This window comes from Elephas maximus, chromosome 3, assembly GCF_024166365.1.
Source record: "Elephas maximus indicus isolate mEleMax1 chromosome 3, mEleMax1 primary haplotype, whole genome shotgun sequence".
NCBI classification, from domain to species: Eukaryota; Metazoa; Chordata; class Mammalia; order Proboscidea; family Elephantidae; genus Elephas; species Elephas maximus.
The window spans coordinates 86256591-86276693 of NC_064821.1; the positions used below are offsets into that span (position 1 = coordinate 86256591).

General features: G+C 52.5%; 2 protein-coding genes across 8 annotated transcripts in view; one reads left to right on the top strand and one right to left on the bottom strand.

The window, feature by feature from the left end:
* Positions 1-402: 402 nt before the first annotated feature.
* On the top strand, positions 403-4501 carry CCDC24 (coiled-coil domain containing 24). Of its 5 annotated transcripts, XM_049879064.1 has the most exons (9): positions 403-511; positions 691-863; positions 1080-1255; positions 1371-1487; positions 2294-2371; positions 2973-3027; positions 3501-3600; positions 3699-3777; positions 3858-4501. In XM_049879064.1, the coding sequence occupies exons 2-9, from the start codon at positions 738-740 to the stop codon at positions 4126-4128; spliced, it is 1002 nt and encodes a 333-aa protein (XP_049735021.1). In that variant the 5' UTR covers positions 403-511; positions 691-737; the 3' UTR covers positions 4129-4501. The 5 variants fall into 5 exon arrangements, with proteins under 5 accessions (XP_049735021.1, XP_049735026.1, XP_049735023.1 ...); XM_049879069.1 differs by lacking the exon at positions 691-863; XM_049879066.1 differs by lacking the exon at positions 403-511 and having other exon boundaries at positions 552-863; positions 3531-3600.
* An 806-nt stretch (positions 4502-5307) lies between these two features.
* The window catches only part of SLC6A9 (solute carrier family 6 member 9), a 52307-nt gene continuing 37511 nt past the window's right edge, over positions 5308-20103 (bottom strand). For 2 of the 3 annotated variants that reach the window (XM_049879059.1, XM_049879057.1), the window contains exons 6-14: positions 10872-11004; positions 10583-10717; positions 10385-10488; positions 9756-9993; positions 9531-9665; positions 9323-9422; positions 9144-9244; positions 5842-6012; positions 5308-5719 (exon numbers count right to left, since the gene is read on the bottom strand). In XM_049879059.1, coding sequence (XP_049735016.1) covers positions 5525-5719; positions 5842-6012; positions 9144-9244; positions 9323-9422; positions 9531-9665; positions 9756-9993; positions 10385-10488; positions 10583-10717; positions 10872-11004 — 1312 coding nt within the window. In that variant the 3' untranslated portion in view covers positions 5308-5524. The remainder of the gene's footprint in view (positions 5720-5841; positions 6013-9143; positions 9245-9322; positions 9423-9530; positions 9666-9755; positions 9994-10384; positions 10489-10582; positions 10718-10871; positions 11005-20103) is intronic. The other variant, XM_049879060.1, reaches the window with a different exon arrangement.

Here is a 20103-nt window from a genome sequence, read left to right on the forward strand (position 1 = left end):
ATAATGGTCCAACGTACAGTTGCTGCCCGGGTGCCCCACACCGCTCTAGACTGCCGTGGGCCACAGAGGAAGGGTTTACATGGCCGCTGTCTGTGGGCGGACAAGACAACCAAGTCATAAACTCAGTGAACCCAGATATTTTGATTCTTGCACCTGCCTGGAAGCCCATTTCGCCCCGAGGCCGAGAGGTGTCCTAGGGTGAGCCCGAGATGCTTGGGATGAGGGCCCTGTTGATGGTTCGGACTTCCAGTACCACCCACACCCGTGGAGGGTCCGGACTTCCCGCGAGCCGGCACCGCCCTCCCAGCCTGGAACGTGCATAGGCGGGGCCTCTGGGGGCGGGGCCTGCAGTTGCCGGGCGGTTTCCCCGGCGACAGTGGCACGGAAGGGGCGGGGCTGGGGTCCTGGCTTCCCTGCCCGGGGGCCGTGGCCGGGAACGGCGGCCCCCGAGAGGCCGGCGGAAGCTGGACGAGAGAAGAGACAGCGCCGGAGCCTGGGGGTTCTGGATGCGGTAATTACGGCCGTGAGCATTGGTGGCAGAGCAAGGGCGGTGCTTGAGAGGCGCCGGCGGGTACCGTCGGTGGGGGCGTGGCCCGTGAGGTCAGGGGGCGGAGCCTGGTGGGGCGTGGCCCGGACCCTGTGCGGCCGGCGTCTCCCAGCGATCCAGCGCCCTGACCTGCCGTCGCGTAGGTCGCAGCGTGGGGCCGCGCGTCTGGGCGCTGCGGTGCGGGCAGGCCATGTCCCAGGACTCCCTGTCGCTGTGGCAGCTAGTGGAGGAGCATGTTCCGCTCCCGGAGCGGTCCGAAGTGAAGAGGATCCTAGGGGAAGCAGTGGTGGACCTCAGCCTGGAGCTGCGGGCGGAGGTGGGGAGTGGGGAGTGGGAAGATGGGGCAACGCCCCACACCTGCCCCACGACCCGGGTGTCTTCCGCACCTCTTCTGGTCCCTATCCCTGCCGGGTAACTCTTTAGTCCTTGTCGGGTCTAACTGCCCCCCATCCACCCTTGCCGTTTGACACCCACCACCCATGCCCTTTCCAGTCACCTTCCCAGGCACAAGATATCCTAGTTCTTCTTGCAGGTGGCCATGTTGTGGGAACTGCTCCAAGAGGCTCGGTCCCCCCAAACCTCTGGTTCCTGTACCACCTCTGACCTCTGCTCCCTTCTGGCACCACCACCCCTTCTAAGGGACCTCGTGCGTCAGGAACTCCGGCAGCTGCTCCACAGCCTCCGCCACAAGGCCATCTGTGAGGGCAGGTGGGAGCCTTAGACTTCAGGCTGGGCCCCTGCCCTTGACAAGGAGTCAGGGTGGCCTTCCTCTGTGGTCTCCTGGAAGGAGCTCCTCCGCCTCCTTCATGTGTACTTTCTGCAGGGACCAGAACCAGGCTTGGGCTCAGTATAGCCCCAGGGTCGTGCGCTTTGCCTTGGAGGAGCCCAGATGTGATTCTCCAGAGCAGGAGATACTTGGAATGAGAGTTGGTGAATCCAGGTAAAGTGGTGGTAGGAGAGGAAGAATCCATTCCTTCTTGGCAAAGGACCCCAGCCAACTGATGGTTCCCATCTCACTCCATGGAGCAGCTTCTAGTATTGGGTTGGCCACTTTTATAGCCTCCTGTGGTAGGGTTCAGCACCTGAGAGCTGTAGAATCCCAGAGAAGACAGCTGCCCAGCCTGTGGACAGACAAGGCTCCCAGAAAAAGTAACTGGTTTGATATGGGTCTTGGATATGAGAAATAGTTTCCCAGGAAAGTAACTGATTTTATCTGAATCTTAAAGTATGAAAGAGAGAAGAGCTTTGCAGGAAGAGAGACCATTTTATGCAAAGGCGGGTAGGAGGAAATAAGACCTGTCCAGATGGCAGTTCTTCCTAAGGCCTGGAGGGCAGGAGCAGGGCTGGGCTGGAGAGGCAGAGAGAGTTGAGGGGAAAGGGTGGCAAATGTTATTTACAGCCTGAGGCCTGAATGAGAGAAATGTATCTGAGCTTGTAGCAGTAAGAAGCGGGTGACGGTAACTTCTTATTTCTAATTCTCACACAATCTTCCCTGGTAGATGATGTCTGCATTTTGCAGATGAGGAAACCACAGCTCAGAAAGGATAAGTGATTTCCCCAAGTTCACACACAGTGTAGGGTAGCAGAGCCCATTTCAAACCCAGGCTGGAGAATTGCTAGTTTTTGCTCAATATTATGTTGCCTTTGTTAGAAAAGAGGCAAAATTGTCTAGGGGAAGTAGTGTTTGTGTTCTGAAGACCTGGCGTGAGGCCACACAGGGAGAGTGATGTTGACTTCATCTGTCAGCAGCAGCCACAGAGACCTCAGCATCATCAGGGACCAACTGAACGTGTCTGACATCGACCAGGTTGCCAGGCACCTGCGGTGAGGCCCCTGTCCCCTAAGTGTGTATTTGTGTGGGTTCAGACAGGGAGGATGGGGCTGGGGATGGGGATGGGGATGGTTCTTGAAGCACTTGGACCGTGAGAGAGAAGGGAGGAAGCATCCTGGTGGGAGTCAGGTAAGTAAGGCCGAAAGGTGCAAAGAGCATGTGGCTGTGCAGCCAGTCAGTGAGGCTGGTACTAGAAAGTATCCAGCTATGGATGCTAGCAGAGACCATGATCCTAGAATTTTTATTTTGATACAGTAGGGAGTCACAGAGGGTTTTAAGCAGGGGAAGGGCTGTGGTGTAGGGGGAGAATGAAGGCAGGAAGAGTTTGAGTCTCAGTGCGATAGTGTAGAAAGGATGGGGCCTGCCGGTGTGGGGGCTGTGAGGTGGGTGAGGAGAGAACCCATCTGCACAGGAAGAGGCTGGTGGGGGCCAGACAGCTGGGCAGCACCCAGGCAGCCGAGGACCATGTGGGCTGAGAAAGGAGGGGCTTTGGGGCAGCCCTGATGAGGCTGGAGGGAGGGGGTGTGGGGCAAGCTCTTCTGCTCAGCTGAGACACCACCCTGTGACTGGCCACCTGACTCCCTCATGCCCCAGGGGCCTCCTGGAGGATGAGTGTCGCACCTTGGAGAGGGAGATCTCCATCCTTCAGGTGAGTTGCAGCTTGGGCTTTTCCCCCAAGAACTTTCTGCTATGCAGAGAATACACGCCTCTCACGTGGTTGTGTGAGACCCAGGTACGCGTGTGTCTGTGTACCTGTATGTGTGTAAAAGTTGTGTAAGCGCCATGTCCATTTCTCTTGTGCACTTCTCGTGTGTGTATGTGTGTGTGTGTGTGGTTGAAGCCCAGGATTCTGGTTGAGTCCCTAAGTCCAGGGTCAACAGTTTTAGATTAACTTGCTGGATTTGCCCTAGGCCTTGCCTCCTCCTCTTAGCTGAGTCTGGGTACAGGCCTAGCCCCAGCCTCATCAAGCTCAGCTTTTCAGTGGGGCTCGCATTCCTCATGGGGGACTACCTTCATGATGGTTGGACTTCCTGGGCTGGTTCCCCAGGGCTGCCCTTGTGGCCTGGACCCTGCTCTAGGGACCTTGCCTCTGTATCCTGCCCTATTCCACTCCTGCCTTAGGATGGGGCACTGACCCTGCTCTGCCTGCAGGGCTGCCTGGAAGAGGAGTACACACAGGCTTCCCAGCCCCCCAAGGCAGCCCTAGAGCCCACCCTGGCAGGTGAGGCCCCGAGCAGGCCCCTGAGTGTCCCCACCCCACATTTGTGCACGTCCTAGAAGAGCTGGGCACTGGTGTCTCAGATGTGCCTCTTCCGCCAGAACTACAGGAACAGAAAAAGGTCATGGAACGGGACCTGAAGGCCCCCCTGGGGTCCTCCTCCGTCTCCCCCAGCCACAGGTAAACCAAAGCAGGTGGATGGCCAGGCAAGGTGGGCTGAGTATTGGGCCAGCCTCTCACAGCTACTCCTTCCTATCCAGGCAGCGGCTGTTGGACCGGCCCCTCCCCCTGGGCACACAGGCAATGAAGCCCTCCATTCAAGGCCCCAGACCCTTTCCTTCCCTCTGTGGGGCTGCTGGAGTTTTGGCTGGGCCTCTCCAGTACCGCCTGCCTACACCTCCTTCAGAGTGCCGCCCCCGACCTAGAGGCCTGGCTGCCACCTGCCGCTGGGGACGTCAGCTCCGATGTAGCACCAGGGAAGGGCCAGCTCCCACTGTAGTGTCCAGTGTGGCACCCCAGGCCCCCACCTGAAGGGCTGGTCACAAAGTAGGCTTCTGCTAGAACTCGCGTCATCTGCTTCTGCTGCCTCTCAGCCTCCAGCTTCAGATCTAGTCTTGGATGGGCCCTGGCCATGACCTCTTGGCTGGCTGGCTAGCCCTTCCCCGCCCCCTCACCAGGGCCCTTGCATCTGGGGCTGAGGAGCAAGGAGTCTGTCCCAGCCATCAGAGCTTTTGGCTTTTTTCCCTGCAGCATCCCACAAGGCCCTGGCAGGCAGAGGTCCCATCCCAGCCCTGACTTTTGTCCCCCTGGGAGGCCCAGACAAAGCACAGCGGCAGCTCAGAGACAGGAATAGAAATTTCATTAAAATCTATGGACTTTAAAATCCTAGTGGTGCACGGATGGGCAGGGGTGGGCGGCGCACCGTTATTGCTACAGAGGATTAGAGGCAGCTTGGCCAGGACTGTCATTGCACAGAGGGGCACAGAGGATGGACAAACGGACACTGAAGGGGTTGGGAAAAGGAACTCTGGCTTCATGGAGGGGTGGGGGGCACGCGGGCTGGGGCCATTTGGCATGTGAACAGGGCAGCACGGTTTAGGAAGACTAGGCTTTTAGCCTGGTGGAGGGAGGGCAAGGGGGGCCGTGCAGGGTCCCCTTCCCCAGTGCTCTGGGCTCAAACTTCCTGCTGGGCAGCCCTCCCCCGCCCCCCAGCCCTGAAACAAGTGCTTTGGGCAGGCTGCTAGGTCACAGGCTTCTACTGGCTGGGCCCGACAGCCAGGGCTGGAATGAGGGGCAGAGACCCTGGAGCAACCGAGTGAGGTGCAGGCAGGCCTGGAAGACAGACTGGGCCCTGGGCTGGGGGCAAGGAGGTGGCAACCACAGATAATACAATATTTAGAAAAATAACTACACAAATAGGGCTGGGTGACACCGCTTGACAAGTAACACTGCACAGCTCCTCAGTCCCTTGCCCACCCCCTTTAGAAAGACCCAAATTTGCCTTGGCAAAGACTGGGGTCTGCTCTGAGGGCAGGAACACTGCTCAGGAGGCTGGAGGCCCAAGGAGGGGGCATGTGGGGGTCCACCAGAACCTCAGCTCAGGGCAGAGTAGGGGGGCATCAGAGGCCAAGTAAAGCCCAGCAGAGGAGGCCTCTGAGGACCTGGCCTGAGACCCCTTCAAAGTGCTTTGGGCCCCCCAGCACCCTTCCTGTCAGCCCCCACCCCTGCTGCCATGTTGGCCATCCAAGGGATCTGTAAACACTGGGGACACGAGCACGAGTGGCCGTGCTAGCAGTGGTGGCCAAGGTGACAGCAGCCACCCTGCACAGGATGTGGCAGGGGCAGGCGGGCAACACTGTCCAATGCCCACCCAGTTTCTGTGGTGGGAGCATGGGATGGGCGTGGGGCACTCTCCTGACAGCTGTGCTCATATCCGGGAGTCCTGGAGGCGGCTGGAGCCGTTGGTACCCACAATGGGGATTTGGGCCTTGTCTGGGTGCAGTGGCTGGACCTCAAGCCCATCTTCTGGGGAGGGAGCTATGGTGGGGGCATAACGCCCAGTCCGGTGCTCCAGGAGGGCGGGGCCCCAATCTCTGCTTGGCTTTGTGGCATTTTTCAAACGCTGTGTGAAAAGCAGGTAGGTGTAGGGGGTCAGGCTAGTTAGAAGGGAGCCCTTAACCTCCATCTGCCCTCCCCCTCCTCTCCTCCCCTCCCCTTATCCAGCCTGTTCCCCCACCCCCTTACCTGGAGGAGGGTGTCCCCATCTGTGCGGCAGAGCTGGAACAGGGCATAGAGTGGGATGCAAAGGACAGAGGACAGAGCCATGAGGAAGCCGATGGCCACAGCCCAGCCTGGATACTGGTAGTGGTTGTAGGTGATTGGTTGGTACTGGATCACCGTGAAGATGAGAATGAACTGTGGGGTGGGGGAGGGGGTATGGGGGAAATGGGAGGGGAGTGAGGCCCACCCAGAGCCGCACCCAGCCCTCAAGCCATCCCTCCTGTCAGCCGTGCCCCGCCTCCCCCACTTTCTCTCCAGTTTCACCAACTAGAAAGAGGCGTTTTGGTAGGGCAGGGGCAGAAGCAGCAGGCATCACCGGGGTCCAGAGGACTGTGTTCAGGGTAGCTGGGGAATAGCCCAAGAACAACTGAGCTGCTGTCAACTTTGCAAGTCAGTCAGTTCTATTCAAAGATTTCAGCTATGTCCAGCAATTTCGACCCTCTTGTCATTTATTCTGGAGAATCTTCCTCCATATCTCCCTCTGTCAAACCCTATGCCAATGCCACCTCTTTCAAGAAGCCTCTTTGGATTTCCCCCATCTTCCTTCTCTGAAGGGCCTCTCAAGGGCATTTTTCATCTGCTTCCCTTAGAATTACTTTGTTTAATGTTTCCTGTGGAGCCCTGGTGGGACAGTGTTTAAGATTTCGGCTGCTAACCAAAAGGTAAGGCAGTTCAAATCCACCAACCGCTCCTTGGAAACCCTATGGGGCAGTTCCTATAGGGTCGCTATGAGTCGAAAGAGACTCGATGACAATGAGTTTCATTTTGGTTTATGTTGCCCATGGAGTCCCTGGGTGGTGCAAATAGTTACTGCGCTCAGCTGCTCACCAAAAGATTGGAAGTTTGAATCCACCCAGGCAGCTCAGAAGAAAGGCCTAATCCACTTCTGAAACATCAGCGGCCGAAAACCCCATGGAGCACAGTTCTACTCTCACATACGTGGGGTTGCCATGAGCTGGAATCAACTCAACAGCAACTGGAAGAAAAAGCTTCCCATAGACTGGGAGCTCCTTGGACTGTATCAGCTTGGGGTCTCCATATCCCAGTACAGCGCCTGGGACACAGATAGCCTGGGAGGGTACAGAAGCTAGAAATGGTGAGGTTCAGGCTGGAGCTGCACTAGGGAGCTGCTTTGGAAAGAAATGAGCAACATGGGAAGAAATAAAGTCTGCAGCCATATCAACAGGAGGAGCTAAAGAAAACAGAAGGATGGGCAGGTGGCACACAGGTCACCCAGTGGGACTGGGGGAGTACGAGGGCAGGGGGATCCTCCCAAGCCTGCGCCTGTATCCTGGAGCTCAGGCCCCTCTGGCCTCACCAGTGACTGAGTTCTAGAAGACCAGACTCACATTCAACTCAGGGGATCCCTCCTGGGACCCACATAGTGGAAGCTTAGAACACATTTCCGGAATGTAACTGGATCCTGATTTAGGTGTGAACAAACCCCTTTTTCCCTTAGTTGAGCTGACAGAAGGGTGGAGTTTGTGAAAAGAGCTTTTCAGAAACAGAAGGAAGCAAAGCACCTCCCTCCCACAAATAAAACAGCCCAGAAACAGGTATGGCCACAGCGTCTGGAGTCCTCAGTACCTCTAGGGTGGCTTCCTGGACACACAGGGCATTCCCCAATTTGCCTCAGTCTCTCAGCCGGAACTTGATCGAGGCTGCCCGTGAAGACCCTTTTTAAGCCTAGCTGCTTGCCTGCCTTGGCAGGACCCTCAGGCCTCTCCCCATGGCTGCAGCCCACGCTGAGTGTGGGAGCCGAGACCCCCTCAGGGCAGGCTCCAGGCCTTAGCCACAGGCCTCTGAGGGCACGGGCACTTGGTGGTGCCGTGGCCTTCGTCGGTCTTCTGCCACTTACAGGAGACTTCCGCTCCCCCTGTTTCAAAGCTGGGCCAGTGGCCAGAGCTGGTGCCTGTGCCAGGCTCAGGGAACATCCCACCCCCCATGTGGTGGAGGTCTCAGCCCTCCAGGGGCCTTCTATTCAGAAACATGAGCCAAAGTAGAAGACCAGTGTTGAGCTCCCTGCAGTCCAGAGGAGTCGGGCACGGCAGGAGCGCCACTCTGGGCACTGTCCCCCCAGCTGTGCTGACCCCTCTGACTTTTGATTGAGGCATGACCATTGCACTATCAACTCCTGCTCCCCCACCCCGCCAACCCTGCCTGGCACATAAAGGAGCAAAATCAGATTGTTTTTAGCCAATGGACAATTCCTTCTTCCAGTAGAACTGTATCTAGCATAGCACCGGCACAGCATGCAAGCGCCCAATTGGACTACCTATTTCAGACCTCTTAGTAATAGCTCTCTGATTAGCTGTGCAACCTTGGGCCAATTACTTAACATCTCTGTGCCTCAGTTTCCTCATCTGTAAATTGAGGATTACAATTATAGCTTGGAGAGTTGTATTAAATGGGTTAACGTATGAACAGTGTACAGAAAATCACTAGTCCAGAGTGAGTGCTCGATAAGTCTTAGCTGTTGTCATCAAAATTCACTTCCTTTCATGGTATGAATTCCCTCCACGAATCCAGCTCCCTGATAGGAGTTTCCTAAACACACATGAAACCAAGCACATTGCCATCAAGTTGATTCCAACTCACAGGGACCCTATAGGACAGAGTAGAACTGCCCCATAGGGCTTCCAAGGCTGTAATCTTTATGGGAGCAGACTGCTGCATCTTTCTCCTACAGGGTAGCTGGTGGGTTGAAACCCCTGACCCCTTGGTTGGCAGCCCAACCGAGCAGTTTGGGTTTTAGAAGTTTCCCAACTGCCGGGAACTCCTCCTCCCCCGACAAGCCAGCACACTGTACTGCCTGGAAGGCTTAAAAAGTTTTCCTTGGTCCTTGGCTGCTTCTGGAACACTCAACATTCACACCACAAATCCTGAGCGCCTCTTCTATGAAGGATCTGAGGAGCTCAGCAGGGCAGACCGAGGCTGACACCAATATCAAAAATGATTCCTGAGGCCCCTCTGGGGATGCCAGGCAGGACGCCAAGAAGAGCCTGAGGGAGCGGGACAGTCTCAGCTGCTGCCAGCCTGCTTTCCCCAACCTGAGGCCAGAGCCTGAGGAGTTCTGAGTCTTCCACACATTTACCTGACTCTGCCCAGCCTCCCTTAGCCTCTCAGTGGCCAGAGTTGTGGGTGCAGAGCCCCCGTGGGGAGCTCTGGTCAGAGGGATGGGTTCCTGCCCTCCCTCCGCTGGCTCCCAGGGAAGGACACGTGGCTAAGGGGCTGCAAGGGAAGGGAGGGGCCGCTGAGGCGCTTACAAAGATGATAGCCGGTGAGACAAAGCGCCAGCAGATCTGGAAGAAGAATGGGGGTGGGAATCCCAGCATCATCTGGATGTCCTGGAAGTAGTTGCGGTGTCCTGCAGAGAGGGGAGTCAGTGACAGAGTAGGCAGGCCGGGGACTGGGACAGCGGAGGCCACAGAGACTGGGTACTTACCATAGATGTACATGATAGACACACACATGATGCAGGAGATGACCACCAAGGAGAAGCTGGCTGCGTAGTTGTCCATCAGCAGAAGCCAGTAGATGCCTGCCTGTGGGCCAGCGGGCAGCTGAGCTGGAGCTCCTGCATCAGAGGCTCCCCCACCCACCATTCCCTGACTCCCTGGTACCTCTGGTCTAGCCTTTCGCTCGGTTCCTACCTGACTGGTAAGGGGGATGCCCAGCAGGAAGCCAGCCACAGCCACGCCCAAGGTCACGTAGGTCTTTTTCTGCAGGATCCACTCATTCCCCACCTCATCCACAATGGCCGTGACCAGTGTCTCTAGGAGGCAGAACTGCAGGATACAGCCGTCAGAGCAGGGGCTCAGCTTCTGCCCCTGCCTCCTCCCTCCCTGAGCTGCTGGCCCACATCCCACACCTCGTACCTGAGTGCCCAGCCCCAGTAAGATGAGCATGAAGAAGAAGAGCAGGGACCAGAGGGGGGAGATGGGCAGCAGTGTGAGGGCCTCAGGGTAAGCCACAAACGCCAGGCCGGGGCCGTGGTCTGCCACACGAGACACATCCACACCCAAGTGGTTGGCCATGAAGCCAAGGATGGAGAAGATGACGAAGCCAGCATAGACACTGGTGGCGCAGTTGGTGATGCTGATGATGACACTGTCCCTGATGGGGAGAACAGAGTTGCTGCCCTCCCTTGACTTGGACCAAGAGAACACTTGGAGACAGGGAAAGTTCTAGAACAAAGGTGTCCCCACCTCCTTTTTCTGGTGTGTTCTGGGCCTTTCTAAGTGAGCCTAAGGCTCTTGAGTCTTCAAAGACCTCTGGGGTCTCATTGTCCCTGTCCCACTTCTCTTTCCTGCCAAAGCTTCTCTCTCCATTCTCCAGTGACTCAGTCTAGACCCAGCATTCCCAGAACTTCAAGGCATGAGTGGAAAGGGGGGGCCCTGGTGGGCCACGAGGCTGCACTGGAGCCTGGTGGGTCTGGGGAGCTGGTGTCTGGCAGTGGCCAAGGCAAGGAATGGGGCAGTCATAGGGCTGGCATGGAGAGCCTTACCGGTAACAGTTGTTGTGGAACTTGTTGTAGGAAGCCATGGTGATGAGCCCTCCCCAGGCACAGCCCAGTGAATAGAAGATCTGGGAGGCAGCATCCCCCCACACCTGCAAGGAGAGATGGGTGGCCAGGAGCTGTGGTCAGAGGCTGACACCTCCCTGGCTCCTCCCTGTCCCCTTTTAGGCCCCCTCCGTATCCCACCTTAGCCTCCAGGATCTTGTCCCATTGTGGGGTCAAGTAGTACATGATGCCTGTGAAGGCTCCTTCCAGGGTCACGCCACGGATGAACAGGATAGTCAGCACCACATAGGGGAATGTGGCCGTGAAGTACACCACCTGGGTACAAGATGGGTGCCTTGACTTCTCTGGGCTCTTTCCCACCCTGGGCACCACCTCCCTGGCCCCCTTTACCACCACCCTCCCCACAATCCAGTTAGGGGAGGCAGGATCTTTCTGGTGGGCACAGACCCTGCAGGGGAGGGGTACTTGCTTTCCCTGAAGACTTGACCCCTCGGATGAGGCAGAGGAAGACAACCACCCAGGAGACACCGAGGCAGCCGAGGAGGGGCAAGCGCACCTCCCCAAAGTTCCCGATGTCGTCTGACAGCTTTAGCACGTAGAGCCTGGGGAGGGGAAGACTGTCATTGAGGGCCAGCCCCCACAACCCCGTAATAGATTCCCAAGGCCCAGGGCCCAGCCCGGCAGCTCCCTCCTTTCTTTATGAGGTTTCAGCAGCCAGCTGGCGTGAGATGGGTCCCATGACAGGGCCCCAGCTGCCCCAGCCACCTCTGTCTGCTGCATTCCCTGGGGAGCCTGATACAAATCTGCTGCTCTGCAGGCTCCCAGCCATTCTTAAGGGCTTCTGGGGCCACACCCGACCTGGACCAGCTTCCTCAGCCCCTGGGGTGAAGAAGTCTCCCTTCCCCTGCTCGAGCTCACTGCCAGTCTCTTGCCTGTGATGCCATCTCCTCCAGGCATCACTTCCTCCAGGAAGCCTTCCATGAGCATCTCACCCACTCTAGTCTCCTCCATCTCCACTGAACAAAGGGAGGCAGCAGAGTGGCTAGGCTGAATCCAGAATTCCCCTACTATGTGTGACTCTGTATGGCACCCTATGTCATGCCAGCCATGCCCTTTCACCAACCTGCTATTCATTGAACACCTACTATGTACCAGGACCTGAGCTAGGTGCTGGCATATACCTAGTCCTGGCTGAGGTACCATCCTGGCCCCCAAGGGAGAGGCCCCAGGAAAGGATGCAGGACAGCTCTGCAATATTGCTGTAATATGAGGAGGACTGACAGACATCCCCTGGGAGGGGCACAGCTAGAAGGCTTCCCAGAAGAGGTGAGGTTTGAGCTAAGGTGTGAGGAATGAGTAGGAGGCAGTTGAAGAGTGGAAGGGCGTGCTAGGTGAAGGGAACAGTAGACAATGGGGCAGGGGTCATGAAACAGCATGGCCCAGTCTAGGCATATGGCTGGAATGGAGGGTAGGTGAGGCTGGAGGGACAGAAAGGGACCGGATTATAAAAAGCCATGAAGTCAAGACTGAGAAGTTTGAACTTTATCCTGAGGGCAATAGGGAACCTCTGAAGGGTTTGAAGCCCAGGGGCGACAAGATCAGGATTGCGATTTTATATGAAAACCTGCAGTCCCTCCTCAGCTGAAAACTCTGCAGTGGCTCCCATCCCATCCCATTGAAAAGCCAAAGCCCTTACAGTGGCTACAGGTCCCACTGACACCTGCCCTGCCACCTCTCTGATCTTCTCTCCTACTCTCCTCTTTGCCCACTGCTCCAGCTGCACTAGCCTCCTTTTGTTCCTTAAATATGCCAGGCACGCTCCTGCCTCAGGGCCTTTGCACTTGCTGTTCCCTCTGTCTGCAGTGCTTGGTTTAATGATCTGCCATTGCCATCTTGAATTCCTAATACATCTTGAACAAGAGTCCGTATATTTTCATTTTGCACTGGAGCTCACAAATTATGTAGCAAGTCCTGCCCACATGGCTCTCTCTTGACTTCCCTCAGGTCTTTACTCAGGTGTCCTCTTCTCAGAGGGGCCTTCGCTTAAAATTGCAGCCTCTCCAAAAGGGCAAATATTGTATAAGACCACTATTATAAGATCTTGAGAAATAGTATAAACTGAGAAGAACACATACTTTTGTGGTTATGGGGGGGGAGGGAGGGAGGGGAGGAGAGGGTTATTTACTGATTAGTTAGTAGATAAGAACTACTTTAGGTGAAGGGAAGGACAATACTCAATACATGGAAGGTCAGCTCAACTGGACTGGACCAAAAGCAAAGAAGTTTCCAGGATAAACTGAATGCTTCAAAGGTCAGCGGAGCAAGGGCAGGGGTTTGGGGACTATGGCTTAAGGGGACTTCTAAGTCAATTGGCAAAATAATTCTATTATGAAAACATTCTACATCCCACTTTGAAATGTGGCATCTGGGGTCTTAAATGCTAATAAGCAGCCATCAAAGATGCATCAATTGGTCTCAACCCATCTAGATCAAAGGAGAATGAAGAACACCAAGGTCACACGATAACTATGAGCCCAAGAGACAGAAAGGGCCACAGGAACCAGAGACTTACATCATTCTGAGACCAGAAGAACTAGATGGTGCCCGGCCACAACCGATGACTGCCCTGACAGAGAGCACAACAGAGAACCCCTGAGGGAGCAGGAGATCAGTGGGATGCAGACCCCAAATTCTCATAAAAAGACCAGACTTAATGGTCTGACTGAGACTAGAGGAATCCCGGCTGTCATGGTCCCCAAACCTTCTGTTGGCACAGGACAGGAACCATTCCCGAAGACAACTCATCAGACATGGAAGGGACCGGACAATGGGTAGGAGAGAGATGCTGATGAAGAGTGAGCTACTTGTACCAGGTGGACACTTGAGACTGTGTTGGCATCTCCTGTCTGGAGGGGAGATGGGAGGGTAGAGAGGGTTAGAAACTGGCAAAATGGTCACGAAAGGAGAGACTGGAAGGGCTGACTCATTAGGGGGAGAGTAAGTGGGAGTATGGAGTAAGGTATATATAAGCTTATATGCGACAGACTGACTTGATTTGTAAACGTTCACTTAAAGCTCAATAAAAATTATTAAAAAAAAAAAATTGCAGCCTCTCCCTTCCACTCAACGCTGCACCCCCTACTCCCTTCTCTGCTGTATTCTCCTCCATAGCTCCTATCTCCTTCTACCACACTGCAGACTTTACTTATTTTGTTTGTCATCTGTCCTCCATGAGGGTAGGAGTTTTTGTCTGTGTTGTTCATCACTGTATCCTCTAGCACATTGCCAAGTGCTCAGTAAATTTCATTGAATGGATGAATGAACATTATAGTAAATGGACTAGAAGGTGAAAAGCGGGTGGGGAGAAGCTGGAGGGAGACCAGTTTGGCTGTCCAGGCTACAAGTGATAAGCAAGAGACAATCTCTTGAGCCTCAGTTTCCTCATCTGTAAAATAGGGAAAATCACACCAGCCTGAGGATAATTTGTAGGAAAAATTAAGTCAATACAAGCTCCCGTCTTTGCCTGCTTACAGCTAGGACCTCTCTGCATAGCTCCCATTCATAGGCAGTCCTCTATTTTTTTGCTGTTTTTTCATCTTTTTTTTTTTTTCCTAAATCAGTTCTCAAAGCTCATAACATTTTTAATACCCTGTGATAGGATGTTACCCTGGGCCCTTATGAATATGAATAATGTCACCAGTCCTGAAATTTGGGGTTTGCTTGGCCAAAAAAAAAAGAAAAATTTTTTTTTTTTTTTTGGCCAGCCTGCCTGATATTGAACTTGCAAGCAGGCACCCTGGGCTGTCTCCCCTCAGCTTCAGGTCTTCTGCCTTTCACATCACAGCCTCCAGAGGGCGCTGTTCAACACCTCCCTGTCCCCTGCCCAACACCTCCTAAACCAAAAAAAAAAAAACCCAAGTCCTTGCCATTGAGTAGTTTCCGACTCATAGTGACCCTATAGAACAGTGTAAAACTGCCTCATAGGGTTTCAAAGGAGCAGCTGGTGGATTCTAAGTGCCGACCTTTTGGTTGGCAGTCGAGCTCTTAACCAGTGCATCACCAGGGCTCCCAATGCCTGCTTGTTGTTGTTAGGTGCTGTCAAGTCAGTTCCAACTCATAGGAACCCTAAGTACAACAGAAAGAAACACTGTCTGGTTCTGGGCCATCCTCACAATCATTATTATGCTTGAGCCCATTGTTGCAGCCGCTGTGTCAATCCATCTCATTGAGGGTTTTCCTCTCTTTCGCTGACCCTCTGCTTTACCAAACATGATGTCCTTCTCCAGGGACTGGTCTCTCCTGACAACATATCCAATGTATGTGAGACCTAGTCTTGCCATCCTTGCCTCTAAGGAGCATTCTGGCTGTACTTCTTCCAAAACAGATTTGTACATTCAATATTCTTCTCTTCTGGCAGTCCATGATATATTCAATATTCTTCGCCAACACCATAATTCAGAGGCATCAATTCTTCGGTCTTCCTTATTCATTGTCCAGCTTTCACATGCATATGAGGTGATTGAAAACACCATGGCTTGGGTCAGGCATACCTTAATCTTCAAGGTGACATCTTTGCTTTTCAACACTTTAAAGAGGTCTTTTGCAGCAGATTTTCGCAATGCACTATGTCATTTGGTTTCTTGACTGCTGCTTCCATGGGTGTTGATGGTGGATTCAAGTAAAATGAAATCCTTGACAACTTCAATCTTTTCTCCGTTTATCATGACATTGCTCATTGGTCCAGTTGTGAGGATTTTTGTTTTCTTTATTTTGAGGTGTGATCCATACTGAAGGCTGTAGTCCTTGGTATCCATCAGTAAGTGCCTCAAGACCTTCTCACTTTCAGCAAGCAAGGTTGTGTCATCTGCATAACACAGGTTGTTAATGAGTCTTCCGCCAATCCTGATGCCCCATTCTTCTTCATATAGTTCAGTTTCTCAGATTACTTGCTCAGCATACAGATTGAATAAGTATAGTGAAAAGATACAACCCTGATGCACACCTTTCTTGATTTTAAACGAAGCAATATCCCCTTGCTCTGTTCTAACAACTGCCTCTTGGTCCACGTACAGGTTCTGCATGAGCATAATTAAGTGTTCTGGTATTCCTATTCTTCGCAATTTTATCCAGAATTTGTTACGATCCACACAGTCGAATGCCTTTGCATAGTCAGTGAAACACCTGCGAATGGCTGTTTATTCCACAGTCTCCAGAACCAGGCCTTGGGCTGGATCCTCTCCAGGTTCTTAGCTCATTGCGGAGACTGACAGATAAAGGATGGGGGAGGTTCAGGAGCTGTGAGGCCACAGAGGTAAGGCTCCTGGTCCCCGTCAGCAGTTCTTTCCAACCTTGTCTCCTTCATGGAACTCTTAGAAAAAGGTGTTTGTTGTCCTGTTGGGGTAAACAAGGGAGCCCTGGTGGTAGTGCTTAGCTGCTAATGAAAAGGTCGACAGTTTGAACCCACCAGCCACTCTGCAGGAAAACGATGTGCCAGTCTGCTTGCGTAAAGGTTTACAGCCTTGGAAACCCTATAGGGCAGTTCTGCTCTGTCCTATAGGATCGCTATGACTATGAGTCAGAATTGACTCGGAGGTAGTATGTTTTGGGGTAAATAGACAAGGCCATTCATAGCTGAAGGAAACTGTGTTGGCGGCTCTGGGATGCCCAGGTCCCACCCTACTAGGCACAACTATTTGGAGGAGCTTATCAGTGTTGGGAAGCTCTGCCCTCCAGAACAGCCACGGGGTTTTCTACTGCTGCTACTCAGAGTTGCTTACGTCAAGTACCAGCATTCAATGTAAAGAAACCATTTATTTTTCAAAGCACTGCATGAGTGTGTTTTACTTTGTCTAATTATACATGTTAAACTGGTAATGTTTTATAGAGAGAGAGAGAGAGCAAGAGTACAACATTATAATACTAGGGATTCAGTAGTCTGGTAGGCTAACCTGGGAACGAAATAATAAATTCTAATTTTATTTTAATGGAATTTATTTACTTTTTTGTTTTTGGCCTGTTTGTTTTTGAGATCAAACAACTAATCTAAGAACTTTCAGAACCCAACATATTTATAAGTTGGTTCTTACCGCATAACATTTCTGAAATTATTTTATGTTATTTTTTTATTTCTCCATATAAATCTTATTTTCCCAAGCATGGTAAATGCCTTGAGAACAGAACCCCTATTCTACTTCTTGGCATCTCCAGCAGTGTCTTTCATTGTACTTACTGAGTACCTGTCACCGTTCTTAGTGATTTATGTTACACTATCTCAATTCAATGGGATAATGCAATGAGATAGGTATTGTAAACTCCTTCCCTTTAACAGATGATAAAACTGAGACTTAAAGACTTAGGTTTACTGACTTCCCAAGGCCAGATGGCTGGTAAGTGGCAGAGCTAGGATCTTTGTGACCACAGAGTTGCCCATGTGTTTAGCCACCATGAAGACACTGAGGGTGGGCATGCTGGGATCTGAGTCCCACTGGGTGGTGGATGCTTGCTGGGTACCACAGGAGCTGTGGAGGTGAGAATGGTACAGTCGTAAGTTTAAGGCCTAGTATCAGAAATAAGACCAGTACACAGATGACTATAAAACAAGATTGTGGAGGGGTGGTGAAGGAGAAGAAGGGAGAGGAGGACCATGAGTCGGAAGGGTTAGGAAGAAGCAGAGATAGGTTCAGAAATTTGCCCTTTGAGCTCCTCTTGTTTTAGAAAATTCACACAATATTTCTTTTGACTTGCTTTCCTTGTTTGTAAAATGGGAATATTTTGTAATCCCTGCATTAACAGGGTTAGTGTTAAGGGCTCAAATAAGATCATGCATCTTTTCAAAGGAACATTGGAGAGCATGGACCAGGAGCACCTGCAGAGTATCATAGGTTTAACTCACAACAGCCACATCAGGCACAGGGAAAGAACTCAGGCTTAGAGCCAGATGACCCAGGTGCATACATATACTGGGTCAGCTCCTTAACCTGAGAGTCAGTCTTTGAATCTGAAGACTAGAGACAATAATGTCTACTGAGATAATATGACTGGTACATAGTAGGTACTCAAGAAATGGAAGTGCTCTCTTCCCACCCTTCCTTGCTGAAGCCAGTTTGGGCAGCGATCTTAAGAGTCATTTTCCCAGGCTCTCCAAGAGATGGCAGCAGGGAGCCATCCTACCTGGGACAGCAGGCAACAGCTCCTTAGGGGGGCCTCCTTCCAGCTGAGGCTGAGTAGAGTTCAACTGTCCTCACCTTTGAGAATTTTTTCCCCTCCAGAACCCAGTTTAAATGAGCAAGTTGATTCTCAACTGACTGTGCAGTCTTTATCCACAGGTAACAAGCACCTGATCCAGCCTCTCCACAGAGAAATGGAATGGGCCCTAAGTGGTAGACTGCTCTGTTTCAACTGGCCGGTGTCCAAGCTCTGACCTTGAGTCCTCCCTGGCCACCCCACTTCCAGAGGTCACCCTGGCCTGTCCTGCTGGCTGCACAAGAGATTTGGTTGCTCTGTGTCCACTTTAGGGGTGCCCTGATTTCACTGGATAAAATCACCTGAGATCTTTACCCTGGGTGGCTCCATAGGACTGGGGATCCCTGGCAGATAGCCCCTGGGGCAAGGGCTGCTGGAACATCTCAGGCACATGGGCAGGCTTTGTGGTTCTGGGAGCTTCCGGGAAGGTTCCTCCCAGTCTAGGTCAAGTTGCCCACTCCACATCATGCCTCAGATGTAGTAAAATACCTAACAGGGCCATTATTTTCTTAGTTTTCCCATCTGATGTGAGCTTCGTGAGGGCAGTGTCTGTGGGTGTCTTACTCCCTGCTCTGCCTTTGCTCTAAGCACAGTGTCTGGTACCTAGAAAAGATCTTCCAGTGACTGTGTCTGCCTAGGGCTAATCTTGCTTGTCCTCTCACTGTGAGGCAGCAGCTCTGTTTCATTTACACTGTGAACTCAGAGGGTAGTGACCATGTCTTACCCATCTTTGAATGTCTGTAGCTCAGCACAGAAGCTGGCACAGGGAAGATGGGCCCTTCAGGGTCTGGAATCTCAGAGCTGGGCTTGTTGTTGTTGTCAGGTGCTGTCGAGTCGGTTCTGACTCATAGCAGACCCTGTGGACAACAGAATGAAACACCGCCCAGTCCTGCACTATCCTCACAATTGTTGCTATGTTGGAGCCCATTGCTACTGTGTCAATTCATCTTGTTGAGGGTCTTCCTCTTTTTTTGCTGACCCTCTACTTTACCAAGTATAATGTCCATCTCCAGAGATGGTCCCTCCTGATAACATGTTGAAAGTATGTGAGACGAAGTCTCACCATCCTTACTTCAAGGATCACTCTGGCTGTACTTCTTCCAAGACAGATTTGTTCATTCTTCTGGCATTCTATGGTATATTCAATATTCTTCACCAACACCACAATTCAAATGCATCAATTCTTCTTTGGTCTTCCTTATTCATTGTCCAGCTTTCACATATATATGAGGTGATTGAAAATACAATGGCTTGGGTCAGGCACACCTTAGTCCTCAAGGTGACATCTTGCTTAGAGGATATCAACTCATTATGACTTGTGGGAAGGAGCCCTGGTGGTACAATGGTTAAGAGCTCAGCTACTAACCGAAAGCTTGGTGGTTCAAACCTACCCAGCGGCTACATGGGATAAAAACCTGGTGATCTGCTCCCATAAAGATTACCAAAACAAAAAACGCCAAACGCATTGCTGTTGAGTTGATTCCATCTCATGGCAACCCTACAGGACAGAGTAGAACTGCCTCATAGGTTTCCAAGGCTATAATCTTCACAGAAGCAGACTGCCACATCTTTCTCCAACAGAGCAGCTAGTGGGTTCAAACAGCTGACCTTTCAGTTAGCAGCCGAGCGCCTTAAGCACTGCACCATGAGGACCCTTATAGGACAATTCTACTCTGTCACATGGGGTCACTATGAGTCGAAATCAACTCAATGGGACCTAACAACAACAATGTGACTTGCGGGACTTGTACATCTCACCAATGGCTCTCCAACACATAGTGGAGTCTGTCAAGCCCATAGCCTTAACTTTGGGAGCCCTGTACCATATGGCTCTCGATGGCTTCTTCTGTCTTATTACTCAGTGTCCCATCTGTCCCCATCCCCAGTTTGCTACCTTCTGGCCTCTGCTCACCTGCTCATGTCTTTCCCAATCCCCTCTACAATGTCCCTCTCTTCTCCTCTGGGGAGTTTTCTTGACCACCTCCTCTTGCCCCTGTGCCTGTAGAACTGACCACTACCCCCTCTGTGCACCACCAATCCCTGCACATACCTGCACTGAGTCACCTGTCCCCTAATCTGGTCACTGTCTCCCCACTGGACTGGGAGCTCCTCAGGCCAGGGGCTCGAGGTCATTCATACCAAGCCAATGGGCACACAGGGCTTGGAATATGGCAGGCGTCTGCATGTTTTTGGAATGAATAAACAAGGCCTACCCACTGCACTCAAGGCCCTGTGCCCATGCCTGGGTCCTACACACAAGCTGTTGCCTGGTTCCCCAACAGGACATAAGGAATTTCCTCTAGGATGTCCTGCTGCTCCCTCACACCCACTCAGTTGGGACAAGGCGTTCTAGAGCACCTCCAGAAACAGCTTCCCCTCAGCTGGTTTCTTTGGCACTGCTGAGCACAGTACAGCCAGGCTATCTTTCCTAAGCACAGCTTGATCACAACACCCTTAAG